Source organism: Chionomys nivalis, chromosome 11 (genome assembly GCF_950005125.1).
Source record: "Chionomys nivalis chromosome 11, mChiNiv1.1, whole genome shotgun sequence".
NCBI classification, from domain to species: Eukaryota; Metazoa; Chordata; class Mammalia; order Rodentia; family Cricetidae; genus Chionomys; species Chionomys nivalis.
The window spans coordinates 62,178,303-62,201,689 of record NC_080096.1 but is presented as its reverse complement, the minus strand read 5'-3'; the positions used below and the strand labels follow the sequence as shown (position 1 = coordinate 62,201,689).

Below are 23,387 nucleotides of genomic sequence, written 5' to 3'. Positions count from 1 at the left end.
GCAGTTAGCCATATCCACGTTTCTACATCCTTATTGATTCCTCCACTGCTCATTCCATTAATTTTAAAGAGCATTGACATGTCTGACTGTGACTATATAGATTTATCCATTTTCCCGCCTATCAGCTTTTGGTTTACATATTTTTAAACTTTCTTACCAAGTGCGTGTATGTTTCAGATCACAAGGCTCCCTTACTGATGGATCTCTTAGCATTATGAACTAATCTTCGTTATCCTTGGCAATATTCCTTGCCCTAAAACTTATGCTGTCTGACATTAGTATAGCCACTCCAACGTTGACTGGGCTTAGGATGGCATATCTTTTTCAACTCCTCTACTTTCCATGGATTTGAGTATATTAAGAGTATGTTTCTTAAAGGGAGTATGAGGTCAGTCTGAACACAGTTTTTTTTATTTAGCAAGTTGAGCCAGGCCGCCCTTCTGAAGGCTACAATGCAGGTGGAGTGGGAGGGAAGGCGCACGGGGCAGCACTTTTTGGAAAGTGTTGCAGGTACCACGAGGCCGCTAATGGAAGTGTTGGTTGATCTTTGTTCCTTTCTGTCTTAAGATAAACTGAATTTTATTACCTAGCAGAGTTTAGGGCCTATAAAAAAACTGTTCAAAATGAACAGTTACGCCTAAGTTATGAGGATAGTATATTCATTTCCCGTGTGATCCTACTCTAAAGGCTTGTAAAATTAATTTCATGAAAATCATGGTGTTCTGGACATTACAGACAGCCAGACGCACTCTGCTGTTGGTTCTTTGCCACGATTGATGGGGAGGAAAGAGAAAATCAGTAAGGCAACCTTACCGATTTAAAACGATGTCAAATTCTGTATTCCTAGCCCGTGCACCAATGATACAAACAAGCAGACAGGATCTGAGTGGGCACCAGGCAATCAAATGAAAAATGTATCTGGGTAAACACACAGCAAATCCAACATCCTATTTCCAGCTCTTGAAAATGGATTTTATGTGGAGACTTTCATAGTACTTCAGCTTGGAATTCATCAGTTTAAGATATTCTCTTTGGGGTTGGGGATGTAAGTCAGTGACAGAGTGTTTACCTACTGCATGCTGGTTTTAATTTCCAGCACCTCAACAAATTATAAATCCCCAGCTCAATAGTGTTTAGTGGATTTTTGCATTGTATAATCAGTACCACTACCTAACCCCAGAGTATTTCCATCCCCTCAGAGGAAATTCTATACCTATTGCCAGTCAATTTCAACCCTTCAAGTCCTCCACCCTCTGGCCCACTTTGGGTTTATAGATTTGCCTATTTGGGGAATTTCATATAAATAGGATCATACAATATATGACTTAGGGTGTGTCTTTCATAATCTTTATAACACTATCAAAGACATTGTACTAGAATACAATAAAGCCAACTTAATATTACTATTGAAAGAGATTCTGTCTACCATTTGTGTGTGTAAGAGAGAGAGAGAGAGCATGCTCATAGAGGCCAGTATGTATGTGTATGGGGGAGAGGGTATGCATGCAGTGTGTGTGTGTGTTTACACATATAGAGGTTGGAGGGCAGAGTTGCTCTCCAGTATTTTTCAGGAGCCATCCACCAGTGCCTCTTACTGGGCACCTGGTCTTATTCTTTAGACTAGCCTGGCCAGAGAGTCCTAGAGAGTCCAGTCTCCATCTCCCAAGTGCTGGGATTACAAAGCACACATCCCCCCTTCTGGCTTGTTACAAGGATGATGGTTAAGAACACAGGTCCTGGTGGTGGCGCACGCCTTTAATCCCAGCACTTGGGAGGCAGAGGCAGGCGGATCTCTGTGAGTTCGAGACCAGCCTGGTCTATAAGAGCTCGTTCCAGGACAGGCTCCAAAACCAGAGAGAAACCCTGTCTCGAAAAACCAAAAAAAAAAAAAAAAAAAAAAAACCCCAAAAAACCCAAAAAAACAAAAAAAACAAAAACAAAAAAAAGAACACAGGTCCTTCTGCTCATACAGCAAGCGTGTTACTCATTTATGTATCCATCCTGCTGCCGGTCTTTCCTAAGATGCCAGCCCTGGTGCTGATTTCACATTATGACGTCAGAGGATCTCAGCATTCTCTGTAAAATGTGAGTAGCAGATAAGATGATATCAAAGATCTCACTTTAATTTCTGTTCCTCCAAGAATCTATCTTAGAGACACCAACTGTCTATTGTTTAGGGGAAAGGTTAGAAAATGAATTAACTGTATTTAAAAATCTTTGATTCTATCTCCTTAGTGGAGACATGAATTTGATCATGCTGGTATTAATGATACTTGGTCTTGATTGTAAGCTTAGGAAATGAGTACCCTTTTCTTAATCTGGAGAAATATAACAGAAATGATCCTGAATAGTTTGCCCTGGAATGTGTTTCTCTCCTGGTCTGAAGAGAGATGATATAAACACCAAGCTCACTGCAACTTTCTCCCTAGTCAAAAGCTCCCCGGGTAAACTGGGCAGTGGTGGTGCACCCCTTTAATCCCAGCACTTGGGAGGCAGAGACAGGTGCATCTCTGTGAGTTCAAGGTCAGCCTGGTCTATTAAGCAAGTTCCAGCACAGCCAGGGCTACACAGAGAAACCCAGGCTTTAAAACTTCCAGAAATTTGCATATAAGCTCTGTGTTTTTCTTATTCCACTCACTACCGTATCTCTTGATGCATAAGACCACGCCAGGTGTAGAGCTGATGCTGCATACTCGCTCTCTGAATAAATGCTGTATGAATGCACAGCAGTTAATCACTAACCGCTAGGCTAACCAACAACAAGGTACAGACGTGTGGAGCTTTCACACCCATCCCTTCTCTAAGAGGGGTAGGATCATTAAGCTATAAATTGATAGTGACACATACCTGGCGTGCCAGCACTCAGGAGACTGAAGCAGGAGGGTCATGAGGTCAAGGCCACCCTGGCCTACATAGAGAAAGGCTGTCTTGAAAAAGCAAATAAAGTGGCAGAAGTAAAACAATACCTGGGAGGCCCCATGGAAAAATGGAAAATGGGAAGAACTAAAGGTACGATATCTGAGAGTTAGACATGTTTATTTCGTTAATTTTTCACACAGCACTAGATACAGTACATTCAATACGCTACTTCATTTCAGAGATTCGTCAGCACCAGGTGATGGTTTGAATTACACAGAATCATAGTGGTTGTTAAAATGCATACATGTTTGGGTCGTTTTAAAAATAGAAGTACAAATAAGTGTCACTCAGTTTGTTTTGGCCTCTGCAGGGAAGGAGAGGAGATGATTAACTCCAGAATTTAAGATTTGTTAAAATCTTAAAGTAAAATCTTAGTAAAAATACGCTCTGTATTTTTAAAAGATCAAGTTTCAGAAAGTTTTGAAAAGTTATATACCACTGAGCTGCACATATGCCCTTGCATGTAGGAAATTCCTGAGTGGGCATTCAAGTTAGAGGAGAAGGGCTGGGGACAGTCAGGTCGCACCTTCTTATGTCCTTCCTGGCTACTCCATCTCCAGCCATTCCTACTCAACCCCAACAGTCACGCCATGCCCGGCATCTAAGCCTGCCTGAATTCATGTGTTCAGACCTGATTTCTCAATTTGGCAAAGCTTTTATGATCAGGAAAATTTCAAAATGGTCTATTCCTAATTGATCTTTAAAAAAAATCAAACAATTCTCTATGCTAACCATTTGCAATTACAGCCATAACATTTTCATGGCAGGAGAGTATAGGAAACTGGCCATGCCAACCAGATTGAGCATGGTTGGCAGAGTTTTCTATTCCCAGCTTTAAATAGCATATGCACCTTTAGAGCGAATCCCTCACTCTCTGAACTGTGGGGCCCAACCTCTCCCCTTCGCCCCGAATCCCACCTCTGCATAGTACAGAAATCAGTGGATCACAAGGAGCTAGGTTGGAGCCAGAGAGGAGGAAGGGTTTGGCCTGTTTTGGTTAAACACTAAAGGATCCTTATATTCCACATATCTTTGCATTTTACTATCTACAGAGGACTCTAGACCTCTGAGGTAACAGCGCCCGACTCTGCAATTACATCCGGATTTCAGAAAGAGACAGAATGTCTGAGTCTGATCCTAACCTCTTTAGGTAAAATTGTCTATGAATTGAAACTTTGATAAATGAGCAGAAATGAGGCAAGCCTGTCATGTTTTATATCCAGAAATTGGAAAGACTTTCTTAAACCATTTTTAGTGTCTATAACACTAGAGATATTATTATTCTATTTAAAAAGTCTGCCCTAAAGCTCTAGTCTACAAGAACACCTCATTTAATTCTAAAGTTACCCTGGTGCTCGTATGACAGGCTATATTTGGCACAACCATATTTTTTAGTGATCATAAAAAAGAAACGTTTTAATACACATTTCAAAAAGGACATTCTGACTTCCTATAATTAACCCCGGGCTCCAGAAGGGATTGTTGAGAGAGTCACAGCATGGCTCATTGCTACAAAAACATTTCTCTCAACTGAGTTTATAAATTAATAAGGTCCCTTCTATTAGAGAACCTAGTTAGCAGAGCATCTTTGCAAATATTACAGATTTAAAAGCTCAAAGGCACATCAAAATCCTTTCCAACACTGTGAGTTTCCAAAGGTTCTGGCTCCAGCATTGGTTTTCTTTGTTCACAAGCATAGCTCATGGGTATGCTTCTGAGGGAGGGGTATTTTTCTTCTGTGTGTCAACCAGTATGCACATTCCAAGGACTCCTCATTCCAAGGGTCCTTTAAAAATATTAATCAGCATAGTAAATGGAGAGGGAGATATTGCTATTTCAAAATTCACATGGCCTTGGAAGGCAGGGAAATCCAATATTTAGCAAAGGAATGGCACAATGCCATGACTTCATTGGGACAGAGCATGTTTCGTGAGTTGAATGGTTCACTCTCTCCAGTAGAGGCAGGCCCCTGCCTCCACCTCACTAGACCTGTGCAGTTGAGCATCCTCCTGAAAGGCTCTTCTATTCAAAAGAGGGCCCCCTTGTCTACCCACAGTCTCTAATTTTAAGTTTCACATTAAAAGAGCTCAAAGATACAAACCAACCTTTGGCATTCAATCTTGGCTGACTAGCAGGGCTAGCTTCACTCAGACTCTATGGCAGGAGCACCCGCAATACTGCTCTTTCTGGGTGGACTCATTTGAGGTCTAGAAACAAAAGTATCTATGGTCCATGTAAATCTGTACTACGCGAGAGTTGGCATAGGAAAGAGTATGAATCTTCTAGAAGAAACAAATGTTACAGCCGATAATACCGCAGTTGTTTATTTAGAAAAATACTGAGATACATAAATTGTATCTCATCTTGAAAGACACACTCATTCATCTACCTTCCTGGGACTGTTGATTTAACTTCCATGTTTACTTGATAGACTCACAAAGACACACCAGCCAGCCACAAAAATGCATTTCTACTGAGCACTATACGTAGATCTTGTAATCGAAAGGTGAGAAATCTCAGGTTACATTTGGAGTTTCCTTGAGCACACAAAATTGTGGGCCTTGCCTTTACTACAGTTCTTTGATTGCCATTGTCCTCTTTTGTGAACCAAAACACAGTTCTTCCCAGGCTTTGGGTGCTGAGGGGGTCCTCTCTTCCAGTTGGTGAAAGAAACAGGTTCACCTCCAATCCACTCCCAGCGGCCAGTGCGTGCTTGGTTCTTCAAACCTAATGTGAGGCAAGAAAAGATGCCAAATATTTTTATTACATTCAAGCTTAGGTACCGTGGAAATCCTATTCCTTTTCTTCTACCCCCCTTTCAGTACTGGTATTGAATTTATGTCTTTACACATGCAAGGCAAGTACTCTACCAGTGGGCTAGGTCTCCTACCCTACTCTGCTATTTTTCACTCTCTGAGTGTGGTCTTAATAGTTCCCCAGCTAGTCTTGAACACATGCTCTTCCTACCTCAGACCTCCAAAAATAGCTGTATTTAGAGGTGTGTACCACCAAACTGCCTTAGTCTATAGTACTAAGTGTATAAAAAGTTATAAAAATGTGAGTCCCAGTTCTAGATCCAGGAGTAGGATTTGGGGATACAACGTGACACACTTAGGAGTATTGGACTTTGGTGCCAAGCAGAGTCTGTCTTCTGGGTAGGTTACTCACCTTTTCTGCCTTTTAGTTTTCTTGTCTAAAGAATGAGCATAAACACAATCTATACAACTTTGTTGAAGATGAAATATGATAGCCCATGTAAAACTCTTACCCTAAACAAAGAACCCCAGGCAACTAAAGAATGTTGAGAGCAGGAGAGACAGCCTTTCCAGGGAGGATGCCCTCGGCTGGTTATCTAATACCAATCAGTCAAACCTGAGTTCATACACACAAGTTAATGTTATACGGACTGAGCAGGTTGTATTTGTATATTCAAATTTATATCACTATGTAATTATATAGTTATAATAATATATATAATTAAAGAATTAGAGGCCATGAATTTGAGAAAGAACAGGCTGGGGGTAGGGAAGTATTGTGCAGTGGTTCTCAACCTTCCTAATGCTCTTCCCTTTAAGACAGTTCCTCATGTTGTGGTGACCCCAACCATAAAATTATTTCATCACTATGTCATGACTGTACTTTTGATGTTGCTATGAATTATATTGTAAACATCTGTTTTTTGATGGTCTTAGACAACCCCTGTGAAAAGGTCATTCAATTCCTAAAGGGTCACAACCCACTGTGTTAAAGGGGAGAAAGGGAAGGGGGAGATGATGCAATTATATTTTAATATTTTTTTAAAAAAAAACTTTTTTAACATATCTTAATGTCTACTTAATGGCAGCTGTTACTATTTTTGAGTTTATACTTATTTTTATTTTATGTGTATAAGTATTTTACCTACATGTAGGTCTGAGAATCATGCATGTGCTGTGCCAGAAGAAGGCATAAAGTCCTCTGGAAATGGAATTACAGAGAGTTGTGAGCTGCAATGTGGGTGCTGGGAACCAATCCCAGCTCCTCTGCAAGGGCAGTCAGTGTTCTAAGCTGCTGAGCCATCTCTCCAGTCCCAGAAGCTATAATCGTCTCTACCACCTACCCACAAAACTCCTGTCCCAGGGAAACAGAGATTTTGCTGCCCATTATTCCTTCTATCTGTTCTTTAAAAGCCTTTGCTGTCATTTGAATGAAATGCCCCACCCCGGGGTTATAGGGACCAGCACTATTGGGAGGTCTGGCCTTGTTGGAGTGGGTGTGGCCTTGTTGGAGGAAGTGTGTCACTGGGGGTGGACTTTGAGGCCTCAGTTGAAGCCATGCCCAGTGTGGCATTCTCTCTTCCTGCTGCCTGCAGATCCTGATGGAGGACTCTCAGCTCCTTCTCCAGCACCATGTCTGCCTGCACACTGACATGTCCAGCCATGATGAAAATGAACTAACGCTCTGAAACTGTAAGCCAGTACCAGTTAAATGATTTTCTTTATAAGAATTGCTGTGGTCATGGTGTCTCTTCAGAGCAATAGAAATCCTAAAATAACCTTCATTTTCATTCAGATGATGTTTCATTCTGCTACAATTCCAATAAAAATCTGTTTTCCTCTCCTTGCCACTCTACTCCTACTGGAAATTTCTGAAAATTAGATTCTAATATTCTAATATTAGATTCTAATATTCTACTAAGTATCTGTAACACTTAAGGAAGCATATCTCCTAATTCTCCTAATAGAAATTTTAAAAAGAAAAAGTACAAGAAAGAAACTCTGTTTAATCGCTGCACAGCCTGAAATCTTGCCACTCAGCCTTGATCATGACAAAGGTTCTGGCTGCCAGCATGCTGCCTTCCTCCACTGAAATTAAAACACCCTATCCTGCCCTGGATTACCTCCTGGGATTATCGATCAGATAACACGTGTCTCTGTGAACACAAAGCCTTAGAATCATTATGGATGCACAGACCACTCTTAGGCCATGTCTGAATCTAAAGACCCAGTGAAGCTTACAGGAAAAAAAAATGAGAACCAGAGACTAGCTTTATGACTGTTACCCCACATATACTGCCTCTCAGAGGAGCAGAGGGAACACTGACTCTGATGTGCCCTGAGAATTCTGCCTCTGAAGGAACATGTAAAGATTTGTTGTAAGTATCAAAATCAGAAAAAAAAATATTAAAAATCTGAAAATTTGAGGATTAAGATTCAAAGTACATATAATTGTTGATTGGTGGAAAATTATTTCCAAAGTTAGCATGCAACTCTACTTCTACATACAAATTCTACTTGCACATAAGTTTCTTTTTTATTCTGAACTAGCCCATGTTTCATAAAGCTATGCACCTGCTTTTTCACTTAGAACCTGGTCACAAATACAATGTATTATCTGTCATCTATAACAATATAGTATATAATTGTTGAGTCAATTAATGTATACACAAATTTTGTTACAGCTTTACTACCTAATGTAAGGGCAATAAATATTAACTGTGCCTTCACATAGGCATGCTATAATCTAATTTACTCCATTTATATATATTACTAAATTTTTAAATTTTAGAAACACTATTGTACTGAATTTTTATATTTATCAGTCTAACTACATCCCTAATTATATCTTTGAAATAGATGTACAAGAATGAAAGTAGTCCTCCAAAAAGCCAAAAAGTCTAAAGTTTTTTATTTATATTTATTTATTTTTTGCTGCTAGGTATTGAATCCAGGGTCTTGTACATGCTCAAAATATGCTCTGTCACTGGACCATACTCCTGGCCGTGAGACGGTTTTAGCTGACTGACCAGCTAACTATTGCATGCCATCAGTGGAAGGGCGGGGCAGGTATCAGTTCCTTTGCTGTTTGAGTGCTTGCTCCCTGCTCAGCAGAATGCAGACTCTTACCTATCCAGAAGGGCTTTTGTCCACTGATATCCCATAACCACTGCATATGCCTCCTGGAGAAGACGGTCACAAGGTTGCCCTGATACCTGCACACACACAGATGAAAACAAGGATCTCAGCACCAAGGAGTCTACATTGCTGCTCATACGATGTGCATAATAGATATAGAAAGGAAATTAGTAAATACGCAGAAAATGCTTTCAATATTTTAGTACTCGGCTTAGCTCTGATTAGTCTGTGGGGTATGGGATGGGCAACACCAAGGGAAGCATCATCATATTATATAGCTCTATTTACATCACAGTTCAAGGTAATTAGAATATCTTTTTGGAAATTAATAACTGTCTTCTTGTAAAGACTAATCAGATTAATTACTTAATATGAAAATATTATAAAGAGCATCATCCCCCTCCTCCTCCTTGGAGACAGGGTCTCATGTAACCCAGGCTAGCCCCAAACTCCACACATAGCCAAAGATAACTTCTGATCCTCTTACAGAATTTTTTTTTCCTAGCTGGTATAAATTTGATAGTCATGACCTAATTTGACCAGTAAGGCACCCTGATTTTCTTCCCTGATAAAATGACTGGAAGTCTAAATTTTGAACTTGGCATGTTTACTCAACCCAATAAACATGACCCTTCTGATAGCTCACTGAAATGAGACTAGCTCCATTGTCAACCCTCACCCACTTTACAGAGATAAGAGAAGCTCTTCCCGCCGGTACACACCATTCTCCCTCAGAACAGACCTCTCCATGAAGTCCACTGAAGCTAGCTGAGGGAATCCTGTAAGCAGCAATCCATTACCTGAATTCCCCATAGAGCTTACTTAAAGCTCGTTAAAAAACACTCCAATAAGCTGGTAGGTTATTTTCTTCTTGGAAAGAGAAGAAATGGGATCGAAGAAGAAGAGGTTCGTAACTAACATATGCACATAACCTATCATGGCGGCACATTGTGTCCTGTAGAAATGCATATATTACAACTCACAATACTTAAGGGGGAATTTAAAATGTTAAGGACTGGTGAGATTTCCCAGAGGGTAATGCCATGCCTGATGACTTGAGGCCTGGGGTCTGCGTCATGGAGGGAGGGACTGGACTGTCTTCCGAGCTGCGCTCTGACTTCCACACGTGCATCACAATGCTCAGGCACCACATGCCCATAGATGAAGGGAGGCAAAATACCATTTTTAAAAAATTAAGTCAAACGACAAAAAAATAAATCACAATGATTTTCTTGCCTGATACACATTTGTTGACACGAAGACAAGCGGGAAATAAAATAGCAACACATACGGAGTTAAATAACTGCGCGACTAAACTTTGCTCATTTTGCCTATCTTTCCAAAATTCGGTAACTATAATTTGTTTCTTAATGATTTTTCCTTCCACTAACACAGGATTTGCTGTTCTGTAATTCAACGGTGCTTTACAGGCCTCCTGAGATCTCTAAGACTGCTGGAGAGCTTCAGGCTGCTGGACTGGAGCTTTATGACTTGGTTTTGAACCCATTCTTTACTGCTGGCTCGTGCCTGACAGTCACAGCCGCTGCAATGAGACATCTCATATCCAGTGTGGTCATTCTTTGTGCTCTGGGCTCAGGACACACAGTATTCAGCTTGTTCTTGGGCTATCCCATCACTGTGGAGTGCTGGACTAAGTAAGAATGGGAGAGGCAGGATCCACTTCCCGCTTGGCATCTCTGTCTCCTACTTCTTACCGAATGCCACCAACCTCACAGCCATCACTGGGATGGATGTAGGTTTATTTCTGGATGCCTAGCGTCTCCCCTGCTTGAAAAAATTTGAAGCTATCTTTAAAGCAGACTTTGCAAAATGCATTTCAGTTGCTTAAATACAGTTCTAGTTTTCTGTTTAACTCTCCAAAAAAAACGAGAAGTTCCCCTACAAAAACAAAGGACAGGCAGAAAAAATAGCTATGTCTCACCTATGCAAAATATTAAAGCCACGATTCACAAAACAAATGTTTTGGCATGTGCATGGTGGCTTCAAGTAAAATAAATAAATAAATAGATAGATAGATAGATAGATAGATAGATAGATAAATAAATAAATAAAATTTTCCTGTTCATTTTGCTCAAATACTTAGAAAATATGGTAGATACTGTCTGTGTAGACATGTGTGTTTATAGATATAAAATTGAAATATATAGGTAGCACATATAAAAAACCTTCAGAAACTCTAAAAGGGAAAGGATTCAAAGTCCAGGAGTAGAAAGAGAGGCTTTACTTTTTCTGGCTATAAAAACAAACATCTACTTCTTCAAAAGATTTTGCATAAGTCCCAAAATTTCAGGGTAACTCTTTAAGGAGAGGCCAGCAGGGGTTCCAGACGCTCCTGTGGGACTGGGAAATGGCATCATAGATAATGGTCTATAATAATAGAATTACCAAATGTACAATGACTGCCTTAGGAAATGAGCAGATGAGATTACAATATGTAAATTCAAGAAATGCCTAATCTAGCAGTCTGGCTCCTTTGGGTTAGAAAAATAATAAAACACCACTGGAGAGGCAAAGAGATGGGAGATAAAGATTGTGCTGAGTTAGTAATCTGATTAGGGACAAGGGATAACACACAATTTACTGTTCTCATTGAAACACAGACATTGTAAATGCTCCTCTGGAAATAAAAAAAAAAATGTCAGACACATACCAAGGAGAGACCACGGAAACAGCACAGTATAAGATGACAGTCCCTCAAGCCCAATCAAAACACATTCTGCTTGTGTACTAAGTCTAACAGTAGAATCTAAAGCCATTTGCTGAACTATCCAATGATAAAGTAAAGCTTCAGGTGACAGAATGTAAATGTGTGGCTTTCACTTCACAAACGTGACTGACGGTCCTAGAGAAAGACCCAGTTTCAAGCCGGCAAGGCTGGTGAACAGAGCAGAAGGATTCAGAAAGTATGGGGTGAAGGAGGCAGAAGACCCAGGCAGAGACTAGAGCTGAAGGGCAGACGGGCTCAGAGACAGCTTGGCTGGAGAGGGGCCTTACTACCCCCAAATGGTCCTCCTATAATCATACAACTTGTTCAAATCCCCAGTGGCCTTTTTAAAAGTGACTGAAACCAATGTACATCTCTAATCATTTTCCTTGTCTTTCTGAAATCAAACGCTTGCTAAAGTACCACACAAATAAGATGTGTAGCATTTGAACTACCATTGGAAGTGCAGAGGCTTTCAGTGTTACCTGAATGTCACATTACCTTACCTGCCCTCGAATACCATCAGACAGTATTTGATAAGCTGTTTAGTTTCCCAGTCAATAAGATCATGTGCAACTTGACTTAATTTCATTGCTAGTTAGGTACTTTCTTAAAATATGTTCCTAAAACTATTCCCCTAGACCAGAGTGTATAACTTGGAAATAATTTGGACAATGGTAGCTCTGAAGCTACTTATGAAATCATATTTGAGCTTATAATTTTTTTTTTGTTGTTTTTTTTTTTTTGTTTTTCGAGACAGGGTTTCTCTGTGGCTTTGGAGCCTGTCTTGGAACTAGCTCTGTAGACCAGGCTGGTCTCGAACTCACAGAGATCCACCTGCCTCTGCCTCCCAAGTGCTGGGATTAAAGGCGTGCGCCACCATCGCCCGGCCATATTTGAGCTTATAGTGCGATCACTCTGACTCCCTTGAGCCACCAGGGAAGACAGACATTTTTCAGGACAAAAATCTTTCATTCCTGAATGTCAATCATGTTCTGCTATATGTAATCAACAGATAGTACTGGAAACTCATATTTATGGCCCTAGGAATTCTTAAATTGATTTATAGTAAAATATGAATTCAGTAAGTGCTAAATACAGGCACTTAAATTCTGAAATATCTATGTTCTTAATAGAGCTTTATGAGAAAGAGATTTGGGAAAGGCATGATCTGAAAGTCTGTACAACATTACTAATGGAAAATGCATTTGTTGTGTAAGGACAGTTGTACTGAGCTACGCTGCCTAGTCCCTAAGGAATAAGGAGTTATTTCGGTGTTGCTCTGCGTGAGCAGTGCTAACGAACAGTTTTTGAGGTGTGTTCTAGTCTAGACTTGCTTTATTCCACTACAAAAAGTTAAAACACGAATCTATAAATTCAAAACTTGATTACACTTTGGTTTTCCCCCAAAGGGTTAGTTGGGTTCCATTTTAAAGTTTTATTTCTTTGCTGTGAGAGATACAAGACTTTAAAATACATGCTTGGGAAGGCTTGTGTTAGATTTGCCTAACACCAAGTTAAAATAGACACACTTGTCAATGCATATGTGGTGAGAAAGCCCCTGCACTTTGGCGTTCTCTCAGGGAGTGTAACGGAAAGGTCCTTCTCTTTCCTTGTCTAGATGACAAACAGCAATTGATTTTGCTTCTTTAAACCTACCTTAAAATCTGTAAATTGTGGGTATTGATACTGGCTCTCCTTGCAGAAGTTATGTATGTGACAGAATTCTGTAAATGACCACGTACAATACAATAAGGTGTCATTGACCAGGCAGCACACCGAACCGGGTCAGGCTAGCCTAGGGCAGGGGGATGGTGCTGAACACTGAATTGCAGGTGAAGACTTAGGTTAAGTGCCTGGGGAAGTAGACAGGACTCCTAAGTTAATTTCAGCCTTGTGTTTATGATGAACAGGAGTAAACCAGAGAGTATTAACAGAACTATGAGGCAACTCCCTAACTAGTAGGTTATTAATCATTAAAAGCTGGCTGCAATAAAAATACAAATTTTTAAAAAGTATTAGGAGACTGACTCAGGGGGACCAACGGGAAGGCATCAACAGTACTACTCCAGATGGGCGGTATGTTATAAAAAGGATTTGTGACGCTAAGGAATTAGAAGACCATGATTTCCGAATCAAGAACAGATATTCAAATAAGAAAAACACCTGCCTACTTCACACCAACATCTTTGTACAGACGCAAAGACAGTTCCCAGTGCATGTTACCTTTTTCCTCAGCGTATTAACAACGTATATATATATATATATATATATATATATATATATATATATATATATATGGGATATAGTTCAGTAGTAGAACATGTGACCCAAATTTATCAAGCCCCTGGGTTTCCCCTCCAACACACACACACACACACACACACATACACAACCGTGGGTGTGCGGGAGGCAACACAGTCACTGAAATCACTTCTACACAAATGTGAAGAACTGAGTTCAGATTCCCAAGGTTCAAATACAAGCTGGGCATGGTGGCATGTGCCTCCAATCCCGGTGCTGTGAAGACCAAGAGACAGGAGGGTCCTTGGCATCTCCTGGCCAGCAACTCTGAGTGAGCCAAAGACTGCTGGGTTCAGTAACAGATGGTATCTAAAAAAACTAAGATAGTGACTGAGAAAGAAACCTAACTTTGACTTCTAACCTCCAGAGGCATACACAAGCATGCCCTCACCACACCCCAGCAAATAAAGAAATTAATTTTTAAAAGTAACTTCAAAAGCTTACTGAGAACTGGCTTACTGGGGACTTGCTGCATGCTTTGGGAAGTACTGGAAGGAAATGGCTGAAGTCACAGGTCAGGCTCTGTGGTTGAGAGCTAACCACAGTTTCGTGGAAATGAACCAATAAAGCAGCTTCCAGGTTTGAGCTTGGGAAATTCCCATTCTGTTTGTCTACATTTTACCAAGAGACCCCTACACCATGACCTTGACAACCTGGACAGCAGGATACATCCACCACCCTCACTTCTGGCAGTAAGATCTATGCCCCTCTCCATTTGGTAGCATCTCTCCTGGTTTGCACGGAGAGCTTCCAGGTCGACACCCCAGCTCTCTCAAGGAGTAACAGAGCAAGACACCATCCCCTAGATAAACTTCAAACAGCTGTAGGATACCTGGTTGTTTTAATAAAAGGATGTCTAACTTATTCTTTAGCATGCAGCATGTAGCAACATATAGAATTAACTAATTTTTAACAGTTAAATGTATGGATTTATATTCCATTACCAATTTACCAACACATCCCCCAGGCACTGATGAACTTCTATCAAGACTCTATTTACAGTTAAAATATAAAATACACCAGTAACAAAAAATATGGTTGACTCTCTCAGGTTTTAAATACTTTATTAGCTTTTAAAAAAAAAAGTCTAGAAAGAAAGTTGGGTGTGGTGGCACAGCCCCGTAATCTCAGGTTTTCAGGAAGCTGAGGCAGGAGAGTTGAGCCCATGATTTAGAGGCCAGCTTGGGCAACACAGTGAGATGTTATCTCAAAAACAAAACAAAACTGAATAGGAAAAAAAAAACAAAACTGAATAGGTACGTGTACAGATAAGCAGAGATCTTTATTTAATGTGATAGACTTTGACACAGGTATTACATCCACATAATAGCTATGCAGACAAAGACGAAAACTTTCCATTCCTTACACTGGAAAAGTTCTTGGTGTTGTTCCTTACCCTCTCACTGTCTGTGAAAACCCTTTGTTATTGAAGCCGCCTAGATTAGATTCTCCTACACGTGTACATGGGATCACAGTATCCTACTGTGGAAGGCTGTATAAACATTCTGTTTGTTATTTATCCATAATGTACCTACATTGTTGGAGGTTTCAGAGAGCCCGTCATAATGTATATAAATGTATTATCTCCGTGATAGAGAAAATACCTAGTACTTTCATAAATCAATAACAAAATTGACTCAAATTATTATTATTGTGAATAAACATAAAATTATTTTGAATTTTCTAGCATATATTTTAATCTCTTGAAGAAGTAGCTGGGTATAGAATTACTAAGTCACAGAGAACATAACCTTATTTGAAAAGCTGTCAGACAATGCCACAAAATGGATGCGACCTTGTGTGGTTCCACGCGTAACAACCCAGGAGCGTTTTCTTTGCTTTACGCCCTTATCGACACTGGTCTTGTCATCTTGTGATTGTTTTTTAATCTTTTAGTGACTGTAAAGTGTTTTCATCTCCTCCTACCTTGTCTCTAACGATGCTGACGATCTTTTTCACTGCTGAGGAACCTACTGTTTATGCTTTTCTTGTGAGGTCTCCAAGTCATCTATAAAAGTGTGTTTTAGTCGTGTATCTGATCTGTGCGTGCTGGTGCACACATGCTACTACAGGTGTGTGAACGGCAGAGGACAAGGCTGTGGAGCTGGTTCTCTCTTTCCTCCTTCACACAAGTCAGCCGGCTTTCCTAGGCGCCTCGTCACCCTCTCTGCTATTGCGATTATTTCAGTTGTGTTTTCGTTATTCATTTATAGGAGCTTTATCCCCCATTCAAGACCTTTATCAGAGGTGGTGTAAGAACAGCTCTTCCTGAATGTGGTTTACCCTTTCATTTTCCTAATGGTGTCTTTAGATGAGCATACCCTTTTAAACTTAATAAAGTATAAGATATGATCAATATTAACTAGAAATTACTGTAGTCTCAGTTTTCAACAAGAATGCGTATTAGTGTAATTACATCGTTTGGATAAAATCCAGGTTATCAAATAAAAAGGTTGGTCAGGATTGCTACATGTGCATTTTTAAAATCCTTCTGGACCAGATGAATTTTGTTGTCATTCTCTGACCACAAGTCATCTTTTATTGAATGTTACCCAATGAGCCTTTGTCCTACTTGCCTGGCTTTATGGGCATCAAGGCCTCCAACATTGCCAGAGGCAGGATGCCAAGGCCTTTCATTACCAGGTATTTTAAAATCAGTGGGCATGGATGTCTATTATCTGAAGGGTAGGAGGGAGAGGAGAAAATATCAGAACCTACAGTGCTGCTGACTCAGGAAAGTTCTTAGACTTTTTCCTTAAAATGGATAGAGATAAAAGGAGAAAAGAAAAGAACGTGGCACTAATCTGGCCGTAACAGGAAGACCTCAGCAGACGAAGCACCCACGCCAGCTACAAATCCATTCCGAACCACGGACTCCCCTTCGTCTCCTTAGACCAAGTTGGACAGACTTTAGCTAATACTTATTCAGTGACTGATGCAGGCCTACGGTTCCATGTGAAAATAAAGAAAGCATCAGGCCATGTGACAAAGGGGTCCTTACTGTTCTCTGCAAGCTCGGGTAGCTGTGGTCCAGGTGTCTTTCCTCTGTGTGACCAAGGTGTGACAATAGCCTGAGTGAAGATGCCATCCAGCTGGGCAAGATTTGTCCTCCAGCCCCTGCAAAACAATTGTCACTGTTCACATCTGAATGGACTTGATAATTTGGAGTCTGTCTCCTCCCTTGCACGGGGCAGAGGCAGACTTCACCGCAATTTCCCATCTGAGGAGACAAAAGGCTTCCTACGGAAAACACCACCGCAGTCAGAAATGGTTCCGTTTTATAGCACTGACATTTCGATAATTAAACAAAATTGACTGATTTACTACTATATTTTGGATCTTAAAAAGCCACTTTGTAGCGTTTTTTTCTCACGGCTTTCCAGCTGTAGTAACAACAGACAAAGCCTGGGTTAAGAATCACATGACAAACGGCAGTGCAAGCTCATCACAGGGCGTATCGCCACTAAAGATACTTGGCTACTCCGCCAGTGCCCCACCTTGGTTTGGGGGCTCCAGGCTTTCCAGGTGGTCCCATCACATAGATACAGTCTGTGGGTGTTTTCTTCAAAATGAAACAGTCCCTTTAACGCCACAGAGCAGTTCTTTGGAAACGAGGGCAGCTGACCCTGTAGGGACGAGCGGTAGTTTAGAGTTGATTTAACGTAAGTTAATAACACACGACTACATCATCTGCAGGGCAGCGTCTGTGTTGAGCAAGCCATCCCCAAACCGGTCCATTTTGTGAATTAAGAGTGGTTATGGCCCAGACTGTCAGCTAGAAGGCAAACAGGAAGGGGAGAATCCCATACCTGTCTGGGGAAGTGTGAGCCAGCTGTGGATTCCACCTTATCAGCTAGCGGCAGTTCTGCCACCTGGATTGTCTTCTGTGGCTGCCTAATGATGGATAGTTTGGCCTTCCGTTTGTGAGCAGAGAAATCGTCACCGTCTAGTTTCAAGGAAACTATGCCGTGATACTTGAGGAAACCAACAAACAAAAACAATGAGAAAAACAAACACACATCAAGATAGCAAACAAAAACTTTGTTCTGATAATGAGGATTTAAAGAATCGTATCAACTCAAAGAGGCAAAAGGATTTTTCTTGATCACCCAATCTTCTAAAGCAAATTTCAGAAAGAAATTCAGATAAGTAGACTAAGAGAAAAGATGTAACGGTCTCACAAATGTCTCCATCCGAGAAGATGGCATTTAGCAATGCTCTATGCTTACATTGTAGATGGTGTCTGTTCCATTTCTACAAACGGAGGAAGGGTGGACCTGAAATCGACAAAGGACAGAATGCACACAAAGCTGACTTAAAAAACAATTGGCAGTCTACTCGGTCAAGGTCCTGTAACAACTGAAATTTTCAAAGAGTATTTCCTGAGATTTTTTTTTCACGCCAAGTTCAATAGACTTTTCTAAAGCATCGTGTCTAACCGCAGCTCACTGTCGTGTTGATTTCTGCACCCACTCCACTGGGTAGAAGTGGCTTTAGTTTTTCAGTGCATCCACTGCACAGAAAGATTCAGGAGAACACACACACATGCACACACACATAGGAGAGTGTGCCTTGTTAGAGTCATTGCTTCCACACTCAAGGGGGTCACTTAAATGTGCTTTCATTGTAGGGTCGCTGATGACTCCCTATCTGCCTTGGTCTAAAAGGAACGAAAGCAGGATTCATAGGGCTGAATGAATGTAGCTACCACTTCACTTAGCATAATCAATGGAGTGGATCAGCATGATATCTGTACACAAAAAGGCACTGCATGACTCTGCAAAGAACTCACTATGAGAATCCAGTTTCTGCAGCGTCTCAGACATTTACCACTCTGTACCCACACATCCACTCCCAGTATGCCCCCATCCTTACTGATTTGCCATTCCCATGGGTCCTCATCTTCCTCTGAGAGAGGTCTGTGGGATCAAAGCCTTGAAGAGCATCTCCTTTGGTGAGAGATGGAGGAGGCCCTCTTTCCAGACGAGGAGAGCCAGCGGTGGTGAGTGAAGATGACCCTGGGCGCAGCGGCTGCCCGCTGCCCTTCCCCCATGCGCTGTGCTTGCTTTGGTTGAAGGAATTTGAAGGATGGCACCGTCCTGGAGGCATGCAAGATGGCAGGCGATCAGTATACCATACAAACACATAAGTGATGGCATCGACACAGCTCCTGAAACAGCTTGTCATTAAACCTAGACAGATGAATTTCCCACCAGATGTTGCCTTTTTCCCATTTGCCAGAAACTCCTTCTCTCTTCATCAGTTTCCACCTGGGAAAGCGGTATCCTTCTGCACACGGATGGGGTGATTATAAAGTCATGAAATCCATCTCACAAATCATAGATGAGAATCATCGCCATGGCTTTATAATCATTCCAGACACTTAGGAAACCAGCTCACTCCCCTCCTTCTGTGATCCTCATCAACATGGAAGGCTTAGTCGCTGGTCAAATACCACCCCACTTGCACTTTGAAAGTATTCGGTTTTCCTCCAATCTTTTAGAGGTGGAAACCGGGATTGTTTAAAGATGTCATGTGATCTAGCAGCAGCTATGAACATTTGCAACCAACTATAAGGGAACAAAATGCTAGCGAATCTCAGGAGAGACTTCTACTGGAAACCTCGACTATCAGTGTTTCTGGGAAGGCACGAACGACAAAACAAAACAAAAACCAAACCAACAGATGAGAAAAGAAAAAAGAAACCAGGCTAGTGAAATGACTCAGCTGGCGAAGATGCTTGCCACCAAGCCTGACTACCAGAGTTGGATCCTGGGAGCCCGCACAGTAGGAGAGAACAGATTCCCCCCGTAAAACACCGTAAGTAAAAGGTGATTAAAAATTAAAGTACAATAACAAACCTCAACCAAAAAGAAAACAAAAAAACTACCTACAGACAGTTCCTGTCTGGATATTTATTTTAGTCTTAGCTACCCTGATTTCCAGCGCGGAGCCTTTTTCACAGGCTAAGCCAGTGCTCTGCCACTGGGCTATGTTCCCAGCCCCGGGACATCTTTGTAATTTTATATTTTACACACTTAATGTGAGCAGACATTTCTGCTGGAGAAGAGGCACACATGGTGAGGAGAACGTGAAAATGTGGGTCTACGGAGCCAGGGAGACAGCACCCATTTTGGTTACAGGGTGAGCGGGGGAGACAATGGCTCACAGGTGAGAAAACAAACGCAGATCACAGGCACGACAAGCTTACAAATAAAGGCTTAAACCGGGATACCACGCCGGACACATCGAATGCCACGCCACGTAGATAAGGAACCAGAAGCAGAGGGCCTTTGGCAGGACAGAACCTCAGGAGTGCCAAGGGCTTTGCTTTCGGCTTTATTTGCAGGTTGCTGTCCGTGTCCCTTTCCCAGGACGGTTTGGCTCCACATCACCAAATGATTCATTAGTATTCTCCAGCTGCCCCCAAATCCCCAGCCAGCTGCATCTTCAGGTTTATTTCTCTCCAATTCCTTCCTTTCTTAGAATTTCCCTGGTCACACTACAGTGGGGGCTCCAGTGTTAGGCACTGAGAGCCCTCTTTAACAGAGGAAGATAATTACAGCCCTGCAAACTCTGGGGGAAAATAATTGTCCATAGCTTCTCACCAACATTGTTTCCCCCTTGGTGAGAACAACAAACGCTGAGAAAAAAAAAGCAACCGGGCCACTGACTTGTTGCTTTTCTGCAGCCATTGCTCCTAGCAGGAGGAAAACCACATGAAGCCCAAACCAGAATAAAGAAACCGGAGTCATGATGGAGGCGGCTTTCTTGACAAGAAATTACGCATTTTGATGTGAAGGTGTTATCAAGCACGCTGGCTGCTGTAAGCCAGCAGCCATGGCGCCAGGACCGCTCCTGATTTCAAGACGAGGATCAAAAGAATACCTCCTTTTGAGTCCAAAATTTTCACTGCAGCTTTTGTCTTTGTGCCAAGAACGGCATTCACAGGGGAGTTCAGAATTACTTCAAAGACCTCATCATCTTCCTCTAATCCGTCATAGGTAATTGCTATATTCCACATCTTAGTTGACATTCCTACAAGAAGTAAACATTTTAATTACTCTTTAATTGCTATTTCAATCACCTAGGTGTCAGAGAAATATATTAATTAACATGTCTACAGCTAGACTGCAGTAGCCCGAGTGAGCTATTGTACTGCCACCAACTCGCTGAGGCCCTGCTGTTCTCCCAAATAACATAAAAAGACGGCATTTGTTCCTGGACAATGATGGCCGGCCTCAATACAAACACTGTAACAAAAAGTAAGCTGCGTTACACAGGGGGAGAGAAAAAGGTTGGTAGACAAAATCCCAGACATTCATTTTCCTCCCGAACCATCCCCTCCATTCTTAAGGAAAAAATAGTTACTACAATCTGAAAATCTTAGAGTTGCAGAACTCTTAAGATGCTGCAGCAGGCAGAAGTGATTACTGGATGGTACTTCAGGCTCCTCACAGAATCCTTGAAGTGATTCATTTTCACCAACAGCTGCTTGCATCGGCTGCTCTCCCTCCCCAGATCTTCTAACCCACGGCTGCTTTTCCGGACAATGCAATGTTCGGCAGTTGGATACTCTCCTAGCAAGAACTTACAGGCTGAGGGTTATAGACACAGGCTGGCCTAGCCCCCTTTCTCCTCTCTGCCTCTGTCATGGAATATAAACAAGTTTATTCCATATACACTTCTGAATTTATTGTAAGTTTTCATTCACTAAGATATCCCAGCCAATCTGTCCCATCCGGATGGAAGGCAAACCAAACATGAGAGCATTCAGTCTGGAAGACACTCAACCATTTCTATGATGGGAACTGTAGGGCACCTTCCTGGATTTATTTAGAAGGGGAATGTGAGGGTAGAGATGGGCAAGCTACAGGGGACACAGGGCAGTAAGAGGACAGTTTAGCCTCTAGGGCAAAGTTTGAAAAGTTTGGCCTACCTCCGCTGCCTATGGGTGCCGAGAAAGAAAGCTCTATAAGGTGGTTAAAGACTGTTTCCCAGGCTTCTCTTCTGAAAATTCACCTTTCTCCTTGCAGACTGACATATCTCTAACTCTGCCACCCACAATCTTGAAGGTATGTCTCATATATATTTTATGATTGAATCAGTGCCTCGTTAATCCCTGTAGTATTCAAGGAAAATTGAAACTGTTCACTTCCCCTGTATCTGGCTGCATGTAGAGGAGGAAAAAATGGGAGCATCTGCAATAATTTTGGTAAACAGAATAAGCTGTGGGCCGATTTATGAAGCCTGCAGCGTCGACTATGTTCTCGGGTTAATTCTTTTTATAGTCTTTGCAAAGACAAAGTTCAGCTCAGAAGCTGAACTGTCTAATATACAATACTAGTTAGTTTCCATCTCATAGAAGGATGAGTCTGTCCACCAAAATGTATATTGTATCCAGAAGTTCTTGCCTTTGCATTAGAAGCTATAGGGAACACCAGAAGCGCAGCACAATCCAAGCTCTGACCTAAAGGAGTTTGAAACTTCTTGGAGAAGACAAGACAAATACAGTTGTCTTAGAGTATCCAGGAGAGTCAGTCCCAGGACTTCCATTGGGTGGAAATATCTGCAGCCATATCTGAGTCCCCTTGTCTATAGCCTATGCAAGTCTCCTGTAAACTTTAGGCTGTCTCTAGATTGTCTTTAATACTAATACAATGAACGTTATGTGACTACTGTATTGTCCCAGGCATAAAGACAAGAAAATCAAAGATTTTGCCATCAGTACAGACAGAATAGTTTTTCTGACTATTTTTTGATTTGTGTTTGGTTGGACAGGTAGATGTAGAAGCCAAACTTCTCTAGCCCTTCTACAGATATTCCAGAAAGTCAACTAACTGTTAAAAGCTATGTATGGTTATCTCTATTATTATAGATATACAGTATTGTAGTAGATGCCTGTAGGACCCACACACACATTAAGGAAAGAAGCAGTCTTAGCAAAGTTGGGGTTTGGGTCAGGAGTAAGAAGGTGGATCAGTTGGATGGTGAAGTCATGTCTGGGGAAAGGAGGCCACAGACCCATGGGTAGATTTCTGTAGTCACGCTACAGAGAATGCACACGGGTAGCCACATTTTGGCTTCAGACAATGGTTCATGAGGGAAGAGTTCACGGACTTTGTGAAAGTGAACGCTTTAGCAAAGTGAATTTGAGTGTCTGCATGAAGGCTGGGAACCTGGAGACTCGGGGGCTTTAGAGGCAGCTTTGGAAATGAAATGAGCGTGAAAAGGGGTGGACGAGGAAAACAATCTGTGAATACTAAGAGTGTTCATATTCGGAGAACCGTTCTGACCGCCAAGCCTCATAATGTTAGGTACAATTTAAATGAAAATCCAATAGAAACATATTTCCAGGTCTCAAGCAGCTGTCCTTCTGTTTGAAAATGTATTTTAGAAAAATGATAGCATAGTTTCCAAAGCATCCAACCAACCAAAACCCAACAACAACAACAACAACAACAAATACCCAAAAGGGCCTTAAAAGTTTTTGCTGAGTCTTATGGAACAGAACTCTTCTTTTGTGGGCTTCTGATTTGTTGACA

General features: G+C 41.4%; 1 protein-coding gene across 1 annotated transcript in view; it reads right to left on the bottom strand.

Moving 5' to 3' along the window:
• Positions 1-5,171: 5,171 nt before the first annotated feature.
• The window catches only part of Frem1 (FRAS1 related extracellular matrix 1), a 126,918-nt gene continuing 108,702 nt past the window's right edge, over positions 5,172-23,387 (bottom strand). The window contains exons 30-37 of the mRNA XM_057784576.1: positions 20,731-20,880; positions 18,718-18,941; positions 18,072-18,119; positions 17,652-17,816; positions 17,340-17,468; positions 16,844-16,959; positions 8,805-8,890; positions 5,172-5,646 (exon numbers count right to left, since the gene is read on the bottom strand). Coding sequence (XP_057640559.1) covers positions 5,441-5,646; positions 8,805-8,890; positions 16,844-16,959; positions 17,340-17,468; positions 17,652-17,816; positions 18,072-18,119; positions 18,718-18,941; positions 20,731-20,880 — 1,124 coding nt within the window. The 3' untranslated portion in view covers positions 5,172-5,440. The remainder of the gene's footprint in view (positions 5,647-8,804; positions 8,891-16,843; positions 16,960-17,339; positions 17,469-17,651; positions 17,817-18,071; positions 18,120-18,717; positions 18,942-20,730; positions 20,881-23,387) is intronic.